The following is an 18435-nucleotide window of genomic DNA, read 5'->3' as shown; positions in this document are numbered from 1 at the left end:
AAGGAATGAAGGAACTTTGCATTATGCGGAGGGGAGTGAGAAGAGGGGTGGGGCGGTGGGAATGGGAAGGATGGTGGATTGAGATGGACATTATTACCCTACATGTATGATTACACTACTGGTGACACTCAGCACCATGTACAGCCAAAGGAAAGAGAAGTTATGCTCCATTTGTGTACAATGTATGAAAATGCATTCTGTCTTGTCTAACCAATTAGAACAAATTTTTAAAAATAAAAACAAAAACCCAAAGTACCTCCCCTCAACATTTTATTATCATGTCCTGTTTTATTTTCCCTGTGACACTTGTTGATGTCTGTTGTTATTTATTTGTTCTGTTGTTTTTTTTTTTTTCCCTGTCTCCCCAAACTGGGAGGTCAGCTTCGTGGGGCCAGTGGTCTTGGTGGACTGACCTGGTTCATACCTGTGTAGGTGCCCTGGAACACAGCCAGTGTCCACCACATATTTGCTGATTAGGCAAATAATTTTTTAAATGTGAGAACATATTTGGCATTACTAATGTAATTAAAATTTAGTGATCAAAACTTTCCCCATGTCCCCTCAAAAACAGATGAAAAATAGAAAGGGACAGGAAGGTTGTTGAGCCTGCTGATTGCTGATCTCTCAGGATCTGTTCTGCTCTAAATATTTCAAACATTTGGTTTTGGGGTTTTTTTGAGGGTTTTTTTTTTTTTTTTTTTTTTTTTTTTGGTCTTGAAGGTGGTGGAATTTCCCCTCTCTCTTATAAGTAAGCCTCTTCTGTGAGGGGGAAGTAGGAGAAGGGGAAATAAGTATTCTGGGGTTCCTCCATCAGCTTGTCTTCCTTCCTCTGGTTCACATAGCTGGGGAAGGGGCAGTTTTCTTCTGGAGTTTTGATGGGGCCCCAGTTGGGCTGAGGGTCCCCAAAGGACAATAGCTTCAGGCCTCTAAGTTCAAGGCAGAGTTCAAATGGGTACTTCTGGGCTTCCTAGCCCCATCCTGCCCCTTCTGCAACACAAAATGTGGGAGCAGGTAAATAGCAATTCCGTGCTGCTCCTCAGCGTTTACTGACTTCTGGAAGGATCAGTCCTATTTTCTTGTGAGGGACTATCTCCACCCCACGCCCGCCCCAAGCTGGGGATTGAACCCAGGGCCTTGTACATTCTGGGCAAGTGCTCTCTTAATCCCTCAGGTTTAAGTGTAGTTGACCCCGACCTCAAGGGGTAGAGTTGAGCATGTGACCCCAGCCTGGCCAATCAGAGATACCATGACTGGCTAGGCTGAGACCCAGTGTGGCCAAGAGCACTCGCCTTGGGACCAGCTGCAACTACTGGGGAATGGGGACAGTTAGGACAGTGGCATCTGAGCCTGGAATTGTGACTCTGTTGAGAAGACCCTGCATGGGAATGAAGCCAGTTCTGAAAAAATAAAATGAAGAGATGTTCCTAATGACTTCATCTGACAACTGAAAGCAGCCATGCCTGAAGCCCCTGAACTCTCCAATTACATGGCCCAATAAATTCCCCGCTTTGCTTTCCCAGGGTGAATTGGGTTTCTGTCACTCAAAACTCAAAGAATCCTGGCAAATACCTCCTTCTGCTGCTGAGAAATTATCCACAACCATTGCTCATTCACATGATAATACCCCAACTCCCTTCTCTGCCATGCAAAGGCCTTGGGGCCTTCCCCCCTCAGATTTCCTCCCTTGATCTCCACTCCAAGCCTTAGTTGAACATCTGTGTCTTTGGTTGTCTCAGCTATCTGGTCAAGACCTTGGCCATCCTCAGATAACCTGGTGGTTCATGTCTGATGAGCACCCAGGCCTTGGAATTGGTCATTAGCATTCCCTGAAATTTTCTGCCTTATTCCTGGAGCGAGAGGTTGTGCTTGGGTTGATGGGGCTGTATAAGTGCGGCAGGGGCTACATTTCTTGGCAGGGAATCATAGCTCTTCTCTGCAAGCTCACAATGATTCAGGGCCAGGAGTGAGCATGTGTCAATATATCAGGCAAGTTCTTTGTCCTCACTGGCTTCAAACTTCCCATCACCTCTGGGCGTAGTTGTGCACACCTGTGCTCCCAGGCTGACTCAGGAGGTTCACAGTTCAAAGCCAGCTGCAGCAACTTAGAAAGACCCTGTCTCAAAATAATAGAAAGGGCTGGGGATGTAGCTTATTGGTAAAGTGTCCCTGGGTGAAATCCCTATTACCAGCCAGGCATAGTGGGCAGCCTTACAATTCCAGTGGCTTGGGAAGCTGAGGCAGGAGGATTATGAGTTCAAAGCCAGCCTCAGCAACTTAGTGAAGCCCTAAGCAACTCAGTGAGACCCTGTCTCTAAATAAAATATTTTAAAAGGGTTGGGGATGTGGTTCAGTGGTTAAGTGCTCCTGAGTTAGATTCCTAGTATTAAAAAAAAAAAAAAATCCCTAGTGCCTCCCCCCACAAACCAACAACATCAACACACACACACACACACACACACAATTCCCCATCACTAGGAAGTTTACCTGCTCCCGCATTATGTACCCCTAAGACAATCCTTCAAGAACACAGGTCCTTGGCAAGGGTGTAGTGGAGTGGTAGAGTGCATAAGGCCCTGGGTCCAAGCCCCAGCACAACATAAACAAACCAGAGGATCCTTACCTCTCGACACTCTTCTGGGCCCTGGAAGAGCCGAGAATAAGCTTCAGCAATGACGGCGGCCCTGGAGGGCAGAGGAAGGCTCTCAGGAGACTCTCCTAACAACCCCGCCCCCACCCCACCCCCCACCACTCACTTGCAGTGCAGTCCTCCGCCAGGAGGTAAATCCGGGATGTCCTCAGAGGCCAGAGTCCTGAAAACTGTGTTTAGGCTGGGGGGCTCCTGAGCAGAAGCATACAACTCTGAGGAGAGGTAAGGGTTATGGAGAGCCCCTGCTTGCCAACGCCCCTCCCGTGGGGTGCTGGGTGCATGCTCACCAGCGACTCTGCGGCCCAGGGCGGTATCCAGCTCAAGCTCCCTCCTGATGGCCTCCTCATTAGCGCTGGGAGCCCCTGGGAAGCAAACCACGATGCAGGTCATGTTGTCCAGGCTGCCCTGGATAAAGTGAAGAAAAGGGAGCCGGCAGCAGGGGTTGAAGGCTACTGCAAGGGGTTTCAAGTCTTCAAAAGCTTAGCTTACCAACGATCCCAATGTACAAGTCCTCCCCAGTCTAGTTACACCTCTGCCCCTCAAGTCTCACCCATCTGCCAGTCAAAACCCTCTTCCACTTGGACAGATTTCTCCCTGTCCTAGCCCCGCCCTATTAAAAGAGAACCACACCTTTTATATGAAGTTCCTCTATCTTAACTCCCTCCCACTTACCTATCTAGCATTACTCGCCCTTTGTCTTTTTTTTTTTTTTTTTTTGGTACTGGGAATTGAATCCAGAGGGCCTTAACCATTGAGCCACATTCCTAGCCCATTTTATTTTTTAAGTTGTTGATGGACCTTTATTTTATTCATTTATTTATATGTGGTGCTGAGAATGGAACTCAGTGCTTCACACATGCTAGGCAAGTGCTCTACCAATAAGTCACAACCCCAGATCCCCAATCCCTTTTTATTTTTTTTATTTTGAGACAGGGTCTCGCTCAGTTGCTTAGAGCCTCGCTAAATTGTTAAGTCTGGTTTTGAACTCGGGATCCTCCTGCCTCAGCCTCCTGAGCTGCTGGGATTACAGGTTGCACCACCGTGCCAGGCTCCCTTTGTCTTAAAGCATACCTCAGGCTCAGCCCTCTCGGTATTTTGTCCCTGCCCATTCCAGCAGACATACCAGAGAGAGACACGCTAGAGAGTTGATCCCCAATACCTGGTCTATCAAAGTCCCTTCTCCCCCAAACGCTCTCTATGAGCACTCTATGCTCAAGCCTCAGCGATGCCATGCCCCGCCCCCAGGACCTTGCACAGACACGTGTCCAACAGCTGCGCGCAGAGAAGCTCTGGGGCCAGGCCCAAACTGAGGCGCGATGCCACCAGTCCCACCAGGGCAGCGCCAGACATCGCGTCCCACACGCCGTCAGAGGCCAGGAGCACGAACTCGTCCTCAGTCTGGCGTGCCAGTGCAGCCACCTCAGGCTCCGCGGAAATGAGCTGCAGTTCTGGGGGCCTCCCTGGAGCCCCTTTGTAAGCAAAATCGCCCAGTGCTCGAGATACTGCCAGAGAGCCCTCGACGCGCCGGCGGCGGATGGTGCCGCCCGCGTTATAGATGCGCTCCCGTTCCCGCGGCCGGAGGGGCCGGTGGTCCTCGGTGCTGAAGGCCAAGGCGCCGGCGCGGCTCAGCACGGCGCGCGAGTCACCACAGTGCGCCAGGTATAGAAAGCGCTGGGAGACGAGCAACACCACCGCGGTGGAGCCGCCGGGTTCGCCATGGGGCCAGAGCGAGCGCAGTCGCTCGTCGGCATTCAGGAAGGCTCGGCGCAGCGCCTGGCTCACGCCCTCGGGTTCGCTAGGAGCTGGGCCTAGCTCCTCAAGCACGTGGCCTGGCAGGTGGCGCGCGCCAAAGCGGGCAACTCGCGCCCCTCCGTGGCCGTCGAGGACAGCGAAGAAAGCCCAGCCAGGCGGCAGCCCAGGCAATGAGAGCCAAGCGCAGTGCGCGTCCTCCATATGCGCTCGCCAACCCTGAGCTGCGCTGGCTCCGAAGCGCAGGCCCCAGGATGCTGCCACACCCCCGTGTGGCCTCTGGGAGCATCGCGGCGCAGCCAGGAGAGACTGAGGCCCGTCGGCGCCAGCTTCCTCCTCCTTCTCCGCCTCTTCTTCCTTGCGAGCCGGCCAAAGGAGACAGTCCAGCAGACTCGCAAGGGCCGCCATCCTATTATCAGGAAGTCTCCACCCTCTGCACCTACCCCCCAACCCCCCCTCTCACTGTTAATCCCTCGCTGTGAGATTTTAAACCAAGTAAATCTCTTTCCTATCCCTTGACCTGCACCCAAGTCGGATCACTAAAAGTAATTCCATTCCTGGGATTCCTTTCTTCCACATCTTCAAAGTGGGGTTTGGGATCTGGGTGAGAAAAAAAACAATAACAGCAGCAAACTATTACACACACCTACAATATTTGACACACTATTATAGGTCACCATCACCAATTTGCAGAAGAGGAAACTGAATCAGAACACGTTCGTCGGTGTCACAGAGAAATTAGCTCTAAATCCTGTGTTTTCCCTGCCCGGCTGAACCTAAGCTCCGCCCACCTCAGTGGTCCAGCCTCCAGTAAAACCTTTAAATATTTTACTGACTGCTTCCCTTTGGACCATTATCCAGGGGTTCAGCTGCTTTATCTATCAGATCCTGCCCATCAATTCAAGCCCACAGTCTGAGTTTCCCAATTTTTGCAGTCCTGGATTAGGGATGTAGCTCAGGGGCAGAGTGCTTGCCTAACATGCAACAAGACCTGGGTTCAATCCGCAGTACTAGAAGGAAAAAAAGAGATCAATTTTTGTAGTCCTGGAATCGCCTCTAAACTAAACTCCCGCTACATGAAGCTGGCCTCTTCTCTCCAGTTATGGCCACCTTCTGGGCCGCACCCTCTCTGGTGCCTAGTCCCACTAGGTCACACCTCTAGCTATGACCCCGCCCAATAATTTGAATAATTCTACAACGGTTATTAGCTCCACCCCTTGCCTCGGAAGTTTCTGACTACTTTCTTCTCGCCCTCTTTCTCATTCCCTCTGCAAACCTAGGTTCGGATCCTACCTCAGAGCGCTAGATTCTTTAACCGTTCTTCAGTGCCGCCCCTAGATCTGCTCCAACTCTGGGATCCACGCCCCCATCCTCTCGGCCTAAGCATCCTGCCCTTCACCCTATCCCAGGCTCTGTTCCTCTTCCTCCAAAGGCTGAGCCCACTTCTTTATAGACCCCGCCCTTTAGGCGCGTCCTCTACCCTCATAGCCCCGCCCCTCTAGTAAAAAGGCCACGCCCTCTCCCGTGTTCCTCGGTGTTTCCCCGCCCCCTCGCCCTCCCTCAGGTTCCGCCCCGCGGGTCCTCTGGCCCCGCCCCCGGTCCCGCTCTGCAGTGCCTTCCCGACGCGGCTCCGCCCGCCCTCGCCCAGCCGAGCAGAGGGCGGCGGCGGCGGCGGCTGCTGGAGCAGCCCCGGAGGAGGAGGCGGCGAGGATGGCGGCGGTGGCGTGGGCGCGGCGGAGATGAGCGCCCGCGGCCCCGGGCCCAGGGCGGCGCGGCCGGAGTGGGCTGGGGTCCCGATGCAGGCCCGAGGGGGGCCATGGGGCAGGTCCTGCCGGTCTTCGCCCACTGCAGTGAGTAGGGAGGCTCTGGCCTGGCGTGGGTCTCAGCCCGAGTAGGGTCCTCCTGATATTCCCTCGGCGCTGGGCCGCAGGAGAGCCGGGATGGAGGGAGGAGACGAAGGAGACAAAGGATGCTCTCCCCTCCCCCCGCGCTCTGGCAGCCGCGGGGGCAGCCTGACCCGGGTGAACCAGGGAGGAGGTGGGGACACTGAGATCGCTGGACCCCGGCGCGCAGGGAGCTAGGATGTGTCGCCCCGCCCAGCCCCGGGATAAGGAGGTGCGCGGGGAGCTGTCCCCTGGCTCTGGTGCTGGCCGCAGCTGGCGGGGAGAGGGTTGAATAGAGGGGCAGAGCCAGGATGGAGAAGAGAGGTATGACTTCCCATTACCCGCCTTCGTCTTCTACCCTGGAAGCAGCCCTAACCTAGCCAAATTGTCCAATCCCCTGTCCCCAGAAAAGTCATCCCTGGGTTGGTGCAAGGACTCCTGGGTCTTTAGCGGGCTTTTCCACTCATTAGCGGCAACCCTGGGGAAGACCCACTAAGCTCTAGGCCGCTGATTCTCCAGCCGAGGAAGCGAGGTGGGGGCAGGGGGCATCTGGTTTCAATTACCAGACGGTGTTGAGCATCTCCTGTATGTGGAGGCCCAATCGAGCTCTTAGGGGTTAGATTCTCAGTTGAAAATGCTTGGTCCGATCCTCCTGATCTCTGAGTCCGGAGCTCTAGTGGTCCGTGTTTACCATCCTCTGGCCCACGCAGGGTGGTTCTGACAGCTGGGGATGGCAACATACTCAGATCTAGCCACTAGCATGGCTGGAGGGTCCAGATGCCAAAATTCTAATAATTTCTTCTCATCCCAACATTCTAAGATCTTGTTCTTATCTGGGATTACAAAGAGAGTCCCTGTTCATTGATTTGCCCCCTCCCTGCAACGCCCCCACTGGTCCCCCTGTCATATCCTGCCCTTTCTCCCACTCACTTTGCTCCAGTCACACCGCTCTGTTCACTGCATATACTAAGCATAGTGCTTGCCTCAGGGACTTTGCACTGGCTTTCCCCTCGCCTGGAAAGCTCTTCCTAGAGGTCCTCATGGCTTCTTCACTTCATTTAGGTCTTTGTTCAAATATCATCTTAACAGAGAAGGCTTCTTGATCATCTTATCTGAAACAAGACCTCTTCTCCTCTCCTTTTACCCTGATTTATTTTCTTCACATACTTATTAAGACTCTGTGTCGTATATTTACTTATATGTCTGCCTCTCCCAGAGGATGTAGCCTCTAAGAGGGCAGGGATTTTGTTTCTTTTGTTCATAGCTGCATCCCCAGGGCCTAGAACAGTGCCTGGTACATAGGAAGTTCTCAGTAAATGATTGTTGAAAGAATAAATTGAAACCTCCCAAGATTCCTAATTTAAGGACTCTAAGATTAAGATTCCTGGATAGGAACTTGTACAACTCTGAGCTTCTGATAGCAGCGATGCTAAGATTTTGCAGTCTGTATGCAGAATGTCCTAAGAATCCTGTGACTCAAATTTCTAAGATTCCTTAATTCAGACCATCCTAGATTCCAGGACCGGCACACTTCTGTGATTCAGAGTTTAAGCTTCTTAGAGTCTTGATTTCTTTCCCTCTCGCAGAAGAAGCTCCATCTACAGCCTCTTCTACCCCTGATTCCACAGAAGGTAAGTGGAGGGGGGACATGAGGGTGGGAACTGAAAGGGATTACAGCTGCAAAGGTGAGGATTCTGCTCACAGACCCTCTTTACTCCCTGCAGGAGGAAACGACGACTCCGATTTTCGGGAGCTGCACACAGCCCGGGAATTCTCAGAGGATGATGAGGAAGAGACCACGTCGCAGGACTGGGGTACCCCCCGGGAGCTGACCTTCTCCTACATCGCCTTCGATGGTGTGGTGGGCTCCGGGGGCCGTAGAGATTCAGCTACCCGCCGCCCCCGGCCTCAGGGCCGTTCAATCTCAGAACCCCGAGACCTGCCCCCTCAGCCCGGCCTAGGAGACAGCTTGGAGAGCATCCCCAGCCTGAGCCAATCCCCAGAGCCTGGACGCCGGGGTGATCCTGACACCGCACCTCCTGCTGAACGCCCTCTGGAGGACCTAAGGCTGAGGCTGGACCAGCTGAGCTGGGCTGCCAGGGGAGTGGGATCTGGGGAGGACTCTGCCACCAGCAGCTCCACTCCTCTGGAAGACGAGGAACCCGATGGATTGGAGGAGGGAGAGGCTAAGGAAGGTGAGATGTCCGAGTTGGATCTAAACCAAGAAGGGTGGGTGGTCTCGCGGGGAGAACGCTCACGGCCTTCTCTCTCTACCGCGCCAGAATTGGACCGACAACGCGAATTTGTTCAGTCCTCGCCACCTGAGGTCTTGACTCCCCAGCCCAGCCCCGGCTGTAGGACACCCGAGGCCTGTCCCCGTCCCCACCAGGATCCCCGGATTCGAACTCTGGGCCTGATGAGCCCTCGCTGGACGAGGAAGAGGAGCCATGGGGACCACTGGAGCGGGAGCCAATCACGGGACAGTGTCTCCATAGCAGGGACCAATCAGAATTCACACTACAGCCACACCTTCTAGGTAAGCGGTATGCGTGCAGATCCTCCATTGGACTACAGCATGCAAAAGGTGGGAGGGCTGGAATTTAAAGGGACCAACCTAGCATAGGAACACAGGGCAGGGAAGAAAGGTCTCTCCTTTGGCATAATTTCTGAGATTACCATTGGCTTCCTCTATGAAGTTACCCGCCCACTAGAGAAGTTAGCTTTCCTTCAAGCATTAGGACTGACTGATTGCTAAAAATGAATCCTCCCTTTTTTGGACTCCCTACATGCCCCCGCTACATGCCAATTGTGGACAGGCCAAATTTCTGAAACTATAGATTTTCTCCTGGATGTAGCTATAGGATTAATTAATAAATGTATTTATTTTGTACCAGGGATTGAACTCAAGGGCGCGTAACCATTGAGCCACATCCCCAGCCCGTTTTATTTTATTTTTTTTATTTTAAGACAGGGTATCGCTAAGTTGCTCGGGGCTTTGCTAGATTTCTAAGATTGACTTTGAACTTGCCATCCTCCTGCCTCAGCCTCCCAAGCCGCTGGGATTACAGGCAGGCGCCACCATGCCCGGCTAGCTATGGTATTTTTATAAGTAAATTCTACACCTTTTAAAACTCTTTTCTTCCCTGACCACATCTATTTTGACCAATTGTAAATAGACCCAGTCTTACTTTAAAATGTACTTTGGCTCCAGAAACCGCCATAGGTTGGTTATAGACATCACGGTTCTAGGCTGTTTACAAAGAGTTCCAATTTTGGGATTGGCCCCACCTCTATGAACAGCCATTGGCTGGGTACAAAGGGGCTCCGCCCCTCTACTCCCTCCCCCCGGGTTCCACAAGTGGGCAAAATTTCCGAGAAGCAGCGGTGTCTGCAGCCTCTGCCTTGGAGTCAAGATGGGGAGTAAAGGTGGGTTTACCCAGCAGCCTGGAACTGGGGTTGGGGGAACAACAGAAAGGGTACAGATTTGCCCTGATCTGCCCCAATCTGGAGCATGCTTCCTATTGTTCCGGAATTCGCCGGCACTGCAAGCTGGGGCTGGGGGAAACAGGGGGAGTCTAGGGAGGGTTTAGAGGGCGTATGGGGTCCCCTCTGCTCCCAGCCTGGGCTTTGAGGCTCGGGAGCAGCAAGGTCCCCTCCCCCAGCCTCAGGCCCAGGCGGTGCTGTCACTCAGAGATTGGACGAGCCAGCACAGCTGCAGGCGCGAGGCCCCCTCCCCCCAGCGTGCCTAAACTTAGCCCCCGCCTCAGGCGACCCGGCCCCTCCCCCACCTACTGGCAAGGACTTTGGGGAACCTGCCTGGGAGGGCCTTTGCATTGGGGAGTTAGGGGTCCGTTCCTATTTAGAGGTAAACGCCAGGATGGATGTGGGGAGAATACAGAAGTGAGGGGGAGTGGGGCTGGTGTGGGTATGGGATGGGTCAGTTGGATTTGGAGTGACGGTGGGGCGATGGGGAGGGTCTGGAAGGAAATAGAATGCCACTGAGCTCACAATCTGGGGCTGAAGTGAATCTGGGTTATTGGGAGGATGGTTGAAGTTTTAAAAGATGAACCCTTGAAAGCTGGAAGTCACTATAGTGCTCAGGCAAGGCTTGGGAAGTGAGTTGAGGGTCTCTGAAGTGGGTCAGAAATTTAAGTTAGGGCTTAGAAAGGAGCGTGGAATTATGAATATATTTAGGACTTAGGAAAACGTGTTGGTCAGACTCTCAAGGAATTATCACCACGCTGTCAACCTAGCAAAAATGAAAAAGAACAACCTCCATTGCAGGGCAGGATGTTGAGAAAAGATCACTCTTATGTTGCTCTTGGAAATAAGACTTGTGAGTCTTGCTGGTAAGCCACCTGATAAAATTCATGACATTAAAAAATACACAGCTGGTCCACACAGCAATTCCACCCCTGGGATTCTATCTCAGAAATAGAAGCTCCAGGAGGTAAGAGTATCTGTGGAAGGAGGGTGCTTGCCTCACTGTGGTGGGGAAGGGAAGGAGGGCTTAGAAAACAAAGTGAAAGCCCCTGATACTATGGGATTGAGGAGAGTGAGGGATGCGCCCATTGGGGTGGAGGTGCTTGCATATAAACCTAGCCACAGAGGAGGCTGGAGCAGAAGGAGAGCAAGTTCCAGGCCAATCTGAACAACTTAGCCAGACCCTGTCCCAAAATAAAAAACAGAAGGGGCTGGGGGTATAGCTCAATGATAGAATGCCCCTGGATTCAATCCCCCCAGTACCTGGAAGGAAAGAAAAAGAAAGAGCAACCACACTAGGGTAAGTCACTTAGCTCTTAAAACCAGTGAATTAAAGCCATTGGCAGATGCCTGGAACCCCGTGACTTCGGAGGCTGAGGCAGGAGGATTACAAGTTCAAGGCCAGCCTCAGCAATTTAGCCAGACTCTCAGCAACTTAGCAAGACCCGGTCTCAAAATAAAAAATTAATTAATTAAAAAGGGCTGGGGTATAGCTCAGTGGTCAATTGCCCCTCAGTTAAATCCTCATTATCCTCCCACCCCCAAAAAAAAAAAAAAAAAAAAAAAAAAAATTGGAAGTCAGATGAGGGCTCAGGTGCACTGTTGAGAAAGCATGGTTCAGGTGTGGGACAGAAATGGGATCAAGAGGTCAAACAGGCCAGATCCAAGCCCCAGCCTGATGCCTCCCCCTCCACAGTGGCGGACCTGCTGTACTGGAAGGACACGAGGACGTCAGGAGTGGTCTTCACTGGCCTCATGGTCTCCCTCCTCTGCCTCCTGCACTTTAGCATCGTGTCGGTGGCCGCCCATGTGGCTCTGTTGCTGCTCTGCGGCACCATCTCTCTCAGGGTTTACCGCAAAGTGCTGCAGGCTGTGCACCGGGGGGATGGAGCCAACCCCTTTCAGTGAGAACCCCTGACCCCGACCCCGTCAGACCCCAGCACTGGCCCTGAATCGTGACCCATGAGCTCAAGTCAGCCACCAACTGGCGCCTGGCCCTGGCCCATTCTGACTTTCTACTCTGCCCGACGTTAAAGCCAGTTCTGATTCATGACCCCCAACACTAATCTCTGATCTTAACCTGGATCCCTTAGTTCCTGATCCCATCCCTTCTTATGACCCTGACATTGATGTGGTTCCATTATTTGTCCCTCAGTCCTAACTGGTTTTCTCCCCAACCCTCATTTATTGCCCTTGTTTGAGCTCCCCTCCTCCCACGTCCACCCACTGACTCACTCCACACTCCTTTGTCCCATCAGGGCCTACCTGGATGTGGATCTGACCTTGACTCGCGAGCAGACAGAACGCTTGTCCCAACAGATCGCCTCCCACGTGATCTCTACAGCCACGCAGCTGCGGCACTTCTTCCTCGTAGAAGACCTGGTGGATTCCCTCAAGGTGTCCTGAAGCCCCCGCCCACAGCCCTCCTGGGTTCCCAGCGCTCACCTCTAGGCCCCCGGGAGGGGGACGGGAGGGCCATGGCTGGGTAGGTTCCCAGCCCGTAGACCCTGATGACCCTGACCCTCACCCCCAGCTGGCCCTACTCTTCTACATCTTGACCTTCGTGGGTGCCGTCTTCAATGGCTTGACTCTTCTCATTCTGGGTGAGCTGGGATGGCTATGGAGGGCAAGGTGGGGAGGTGGGCTGCTGGGGTTTGGTGGGGGATGAAGCTGTAGCCGCAGCTGTTGACCTCCCATGAGGACCCTGACCCCCGTCTCTGTACCTGCAGGAGTGATTGCTTTATTCACCGTTCCTCTGCTGTATCGGCAGCACCAGGTGCGTGTGGCAAGTGCCAGGGCCAAACACGGGTGTTCTGACTGTCTCCCTTCCAGAACCAGGGTCCCACTCACTGACAGATGTCCCAGCCAGACCCAGGTTTCTGGCTGCTGCCCTTCATCAGATTAGAGTCAAATATGCCTAATAACCAGAGACAGGCATTTTAATTGACAGGATCAGGATATGGCTGACATACCGCAATCCAGGGCAGATGAACTAACTCATCCTCTCATGGTAGATCCAAGGTCTGATGGTAGCTGATGGTAGATCCAAAGTCCAACTGGTATGTCCTAGCCAAAGAGGCCAAGCCTGGCTGCTCCTCTTTCTGCCACACCTGGGGCTGAACAGCGCTTATCCAGCCAGAGAAAGGCAGGTGTACACATGCCACCTTTCCCCCATACCACTAGAAACTGAAACACACAGACAGACCAATGCATTGTACCCCTGCACAGAGCTGGGTCTGACACCCATCCCAGGCAAGGGTAGGCCCACCGACAAATGCCTTCACTGCCTGAAACGGTCAAGGATTGACCCTCATGTCATTCAAAATTGGGTGAGGTGATTGTTATCCTGAACAGTGGTTTGTCCAGGACCAACTGACATCTATCCTATCCAGAGATGGGCAGATTAACTGACACTTCCTTCTCCACCCAGCTGAGAGCCAAATGATACATGTCCTGTCAGAGAGGTGGACCTAACTCCCCCCACTCACAGGTTGGAGTCACCGAGACAGAGTCAGCTAACATTGTGAATTAAACTAATATTTAAGTCAGTTCACTCAGGGACTCATTACCCTCCAACCCTTGCCATACCCTACAACAGACACACACACACACACACACACACACACACACACACTCACTCAAGGATTAACCAGGGTGCTTAGGGACAGAGGTACACTTGGCAGAGAGATACTTGCGGGTCTGACATCTCTGCCCATGAGGAGCATCGCCCGGACACTGACCTTACACTTGAAACTCTAACATCCAAGGGGATTTTGTTAGAGTTGAAGGTAGAGTGGTGGACCACTGCCCACAGCTTCTGATTTAGAGGTGGGTGAGAAAGCACCTCCTGCATGAATTGAAGAGAATTCCTTCCAATACTTTCTTTTCCTCCTTGGTTTCCCCAGGCCCAGATCGACCAGTATGTGGGGTTGGTGACCAATCAGTTGAGCCACATCAAAGCTAAGTAAGTGGAGGTGGAGTTGGACGGGAGGGGAAATGGGGAGCCTGGGAACATTTTCCTTCTACCTTCCCAGACACTCGAGCCTTGCATGGGTCCCTAAATCTCTCAGAGCAGAATGAGAAATAATTCCAATGCAGACCATTAGGTGGAGGCAGGGGCTGGTTGGAGCACTCAGCTAGTTTCCCAGTTCAGTTTTCCCTAAGTCCCCGTGGCCTCTGGCATCTTAGACCACATCTGGTGACTCCAAGCCGTTCTCCCCCCAGGATCCGAGCTAAAATCCCAGGGACTGGAGCCCTTGCCTCAGCAGCAGCTGCAGCCTCCGGATCCAAAGCCAAAGCCGAATGAGAGGGGTGTCTCTGCCGAGGGACGCCTTCCCCCAACCCCAGCAGCCCTCTGTCCCCGTCCATCTCCTTGCTAACCCCACCCTCACTGCCCTTCGGCCTGAGCCATTTCCCGGTGGGTGTCCAAGATCACTCCCACCTGGTAAACAGCTCAGATTGAGCGGCCAGGACTACATTTCCCAAGAGGCTCTGCTCTAGGAGTTTCGGAAAGGCAAGGCACCTTGGCCGCGGGGCCTGCTGGGACTTGTAGTTGACTAGACAGGGCGCTGCCCTGCACTTCCGCGGTCAGGCCGCTGAAAGCGCTGTGAGGGGTTGGTGTCTGCAGGACACCGCTAGCCCCAAAGCAGGGGCTTTGCATGGGGCCCAAGGGAGGCCTGAGCTTGGATTTACACTGTAATAAAGACTCCTGTGGAAAACCCAAGGCCTCCTGTGCTTCAAGTCCCCTCCAGCTTTCACTTCGTGCACTGGAAAGCACTTAAGCGATACTCCGGGAGAACTTTACCCATCTTGTGGAAGAAGCCCCCTCCACCATCTATTTAGATTATTAAGTGATCCAGGGAAGATGCTGAGAGACCACCCATTCCAGGGCTAATTGAGCCTTGGCAGCCACGTTCCAGGCCTGTGCTGCAGGCAGACATCACTAATGGAGCCCACACTGCCTACTGCACAGCCATCTCACCTGAGACCCAGACCCACTGTCCAGTGATCTTCTGGAAGACTCCCTTATCCCAGACTTCTTCCTCATGCTACCCGACTTCCAACTCAGGGATGTCCCGATTGCCCACATTGTCATGTCGACAGAGGCCCAGATTCTGGCCTCCTCCTTCCTCACCTCCCATACCTAATCAGTCAGGAAGTCATATCTAGGCTACCTCCCAAATGTCTTTCATATCAACTGCTCTCTGTTCCCATTGCCTTGGAACTATGTCCCTCATGACCTCTGTGGGTTTCGAGTTCCAAAACTAAATTGGGGGAAAAGGAGGAGGTCTGAAAGTCCACGGACCTGGGATTGAATCTCAACTCCACTACATTTTGACTGTGTGACCCTGAGGAAGTGACTTCACCCCTCAAAGTCTAGGTTTTCTCCAATGGAAGACTGTCACCCTAACCATACCTACATGTAAAGCCCTTGGTTAAATGCCCAGGCCTGGCATATAATAAATGCTCAGTAAACACAAACTGCTATTGTTTATCATAACATGGTTTCCCAAACCTGTCAGCCCCTCATGTCCTTCACGTCCCTTAAACCAACTGTTCTGCAATTTACCTGATATTCTTCTTTAAATTGATTAAGAAATAAAGCTGGGGCTGGAGAAGACGGGGCACATACCCATAATTCCACTGACATGGGAGACTGAGGCAGGAGGATCACAAGTTGGAGACCAGTCTCAGCAACTTAGACCCTGTCTCAAAAAATAAAAAGGCCTGGGGAAGTAGGTCAGTGGTTGAGAGTCCCTCTGTTCAATCCCCAGTATCAAAAATTTTAAAATGAATAAAATTAAGCTGAGTCAGGATTTAACTCAATGATAGCACTTACCTAGCCTATGCATGGCCCTGGGCTCCATCCCCAGCACCACACAAAAATAAATAAATAGAACCAAAGTATTTTATAAAGAAATGTTATGTCCCAATCAGCATACTACAGTGCCAGGGCCACATCAAAGTTTATAATAGCTCAATTCCCAGTAACCAAGCTATGGAACCAACCTAGGTGCCCTTCAACAGATGAATGGATAAAGAAAATGTGGTATATATACACAATGGAATATTAGCCTTAAAGAAGAATGAATTATGGCATTTGTCAGTAAATGGATTTAATTGGAGAATATGCTAAAGAAATAAGCTAATCCCAAAAAAACCAAAGACCGAATGTTCTCTCTGATATGTGGATGCTAACACGTAATAAGGGAGGGGGAGGGCAGAATAAAAGTTCACTGGATTAGGCAAGGGGGAATGAGGGGAAGGGGGGGATGGGAATGAATCAAACATCACTTTCCTTTGTTCATCTATGAATACAGGACCAGTGAAATCCACATCATGTACAACCAAAAGAATGGGATACTAATTAGAATTAGTTATACTCCATATATGTATAATATGTCAAAATACACCCTACTGGGGGCTGGGGCTGTGGTTCCGTGGTAGAGCACTTGCCTACCACGTGTAAGGCACTGGGTTTGATCCTCAGCACCATGTAAAAAAAAAAATAAATAAAACAAAGGTATTGCGTCTATCTACAACTAAAAAAAATTTTTTAAATACACTCTACTGTCATGCATATCTAAAAAGAACAAAAAATGTTATTTCCTCATCTTGAAAGAAAGCCAGTATTACTTGCCAGAAATAGAAGATAAGAGTAAAGATAAACACAAAAATATTAACGTCTAAAATATCAGTTCATGCATCACATAAAATCATCTCACTTGCCCCTAGCGGATGGACCATTTTAGGAGATAGATAATGATATTCTAAGTAGTAGTTACAGTCACTGAATTTGTATACAGGAGCTGCCCAGCTGTAGCTATCTAAAACAACAGGGGCTTAGGAGACTTATCTTGAATCTTTATTTTCCAAGCAAGCACAAGATTTTAAATTTCCAAGTTTAAAAGAACAGCAACATTTCCAAGATGCTTTCATTCTTAGTTTTCCTAAGGCAAAGTGTTCTTTCTTCAATCGCATAGCAGGGGAAGGCATGCTTGTAATCCTAGGGACTCTGGAGGCTGAAACTATAGGATCACAAGTTGAAGGCCAGCCTTAGCAATCTAAAGAGCCCCTCAACAACTTTGTGAGATCCTATCTCAAATTAAAAATAAGAAGGACTGGAAATGTATCTCAGTAGGGAAGAACCCCTAGATTTAGTTCATAGTATTTATAAAAATGTAGTGAGGAGAGAGGCTGGTTGAATTATGGGTCCAGGAATGACTAAAGCCCCCAAGCCTCATCCTTGGCAGCCCCAGGGTTTGAAGATGGAAGCAGACTTTATTGACAGCCTTCCAGCAGCCAGAAGTTTACTCCCAGGGACTCACCGTGGTTCGTCCTTGAGATCCGTTGATTCAGACCTGTTACACAGATGGGGAGCCAGAGGCTCAAAGAAAAACGGTGACCACGTTCTTTCATTCATCTTACAAATGTTTCCTGAACATCCCCTACGTGCCCAGCACCCTTAGGGACTAGGGTCACAGCAGTGGACAAAAACAAAGTCCATAGTTTCAAGGAGCTGATATTGTACTGGGGACAGACAGACAACAGGCATGTAAGACACAGAGCCAGTGGTGAGGAGGGCGAAGGAGGAAAGCCCATCAGGGGAGGGGATAGTGTGCAGGGCTTGCTATTTTAAACTGGGCAGTCAGTGTTAATATTTGAGCAGAGGCCAGAGCGAAAGGAGGCCTCAAATACAGGGTGAAAAAGAAACCCAGGCTCGGGGACCAGCGAACAAAAGCCCTGAGGAGGAAACACGAACTGGTGTGAGCAGCGGGAGAACTGCATGCCTGCAGCCAGGTGCACAAGGGGAAAAGGGCAGAGGGGGGTCGGAGGGCAGAAAGGGTTTAGAGAATAGAGATTTGTAAACCTGGGAGAGAACTGAGACTTGTACTCGGAGATGGAAGTCATGGGGGAGTTTCATGCGGGAGAATCATATTGTTGTCAAGGAATCACTGATTTGGATTCTGAAAGAATCCCCTTTTTTGGTAATCATAATTATAATGGCACATGTTTGATTCTTCCAGGTGGATGGGTCGTGTGAACTGGGATATGATCTTATTCGTTTCTGAGCCTCAGTTTCCCTGACCATAACACGCAAGTGTAGAAACTGATGGTCTCTAGTGTTTAAATGCAATGGGACAAGATGTGTGTCATTTCCAGAAGCTAGGACAGTGCCTGGGACTCAGGAGACGCTTCCCGCAGTCACGCAAAGGAACAGCAGGCGGCGCACTAGCCCCATAGCTGCCTGCGCGGCGCCTATGGGGCTGGGCTAAATCAGGCCCTGCCAGGAACTCACTCACTTTTCCGCGGAAGAATTGGGATTCTTCCGGGAATAGGGTTTCTGGGTGCCGAATTTTGAGCCTGTTCTCTTAAAAAACCGACTTTTCACTTTGGAAAAAGGAGCTCCTGGCCCTTTAACTACTGGCCAGGTCCCCGGGCTCTGCTTCCCAGGATGCACGGCGCCATGTAAATTAGGTGGTTTACACTATGAGGATTATTGATGTCATAACTGTAAAAAAAAATTTAAAAGACATCCGTTGTGATAAGTGTGTGCACGTAATTTAAATGTGTTGGGATTCGTTATCCCGTATATATCTAGTTTGAATGACCACAACTGTAAAATATAGAAATTTTTGACCTTTATATAGCTCCGTGGGAAAAACCTTACCT

The 18435-nt window shown here is 51.2% G+C and overlaps 2 protein-coding genes across 2 annotated transcripts; one reads left to right on the top strand and one right to left on the bottom strand.

Annotated features, from left to right (window-relative positions):
• On the bottom strand, window positions 1–4804 carry Ppm1n (protein phosphatase, Mg2+/Mn2+ dependent 1N (putative)). The gene is made up of 5 exons (XM_047527203.1): window positions 3896–4804; window positions 2935–3052; window positions 2754–2859; window positions 2621–2681; window positions 1–987 (listed from the first exon to the last, which is right to left on the bottom strand). Exons 1-5 carry the CDS (start codon window positions 4802–4804, stop codon window positions 919–921), a joined length of 1263 nt encoding a protein of 420 aa, XP_047383159.1. The 3' UTR covers window positions 1–918.
• Window positions 4805–6035: 1231 nt separating this feature from the next.
• Window positions 6036–15206, top strand: Rtn2 (reticulon 2). The gene is given in 11 exon segments (XM_047528866.1): window positions 6036–6246; window positions 7866–7910; window positions 8004–8474; window positions 8562–8648; window positions 8651–8815; window positions 11459–11666; window positions 12021–12159; window positions 12296–12365; window positions 12492–12538; window positions 13668–13726; window positions 13987–15206. Coding segments are annotated over 11 exon segments (1407 nt in total). The 5' UTR covers window positions 6036–6212; the 3' UTR covers window positions 14069–15206.
• The last annotated feature ends 3229 nt before the right edge of the window (window positions 15207–18435 follow it).

This window comes from Sciurus carolinensis, chromosome 16 (genome assembly GCF_902686445.1).
Source record: "Sciurus carolinensis chromosome 16, mSciCar1.2, whole genome shotgun sequence".
NCBI classification, from domain to species: Eukaryota; Metazoa; Chordata; class Mammalia; order Rodentia; family Sciuridae; genus Sciurus; species Sciurus carolinensis.
This window is presented reverse-complemented; position numbering and strand designations above follow the sequence as displayed.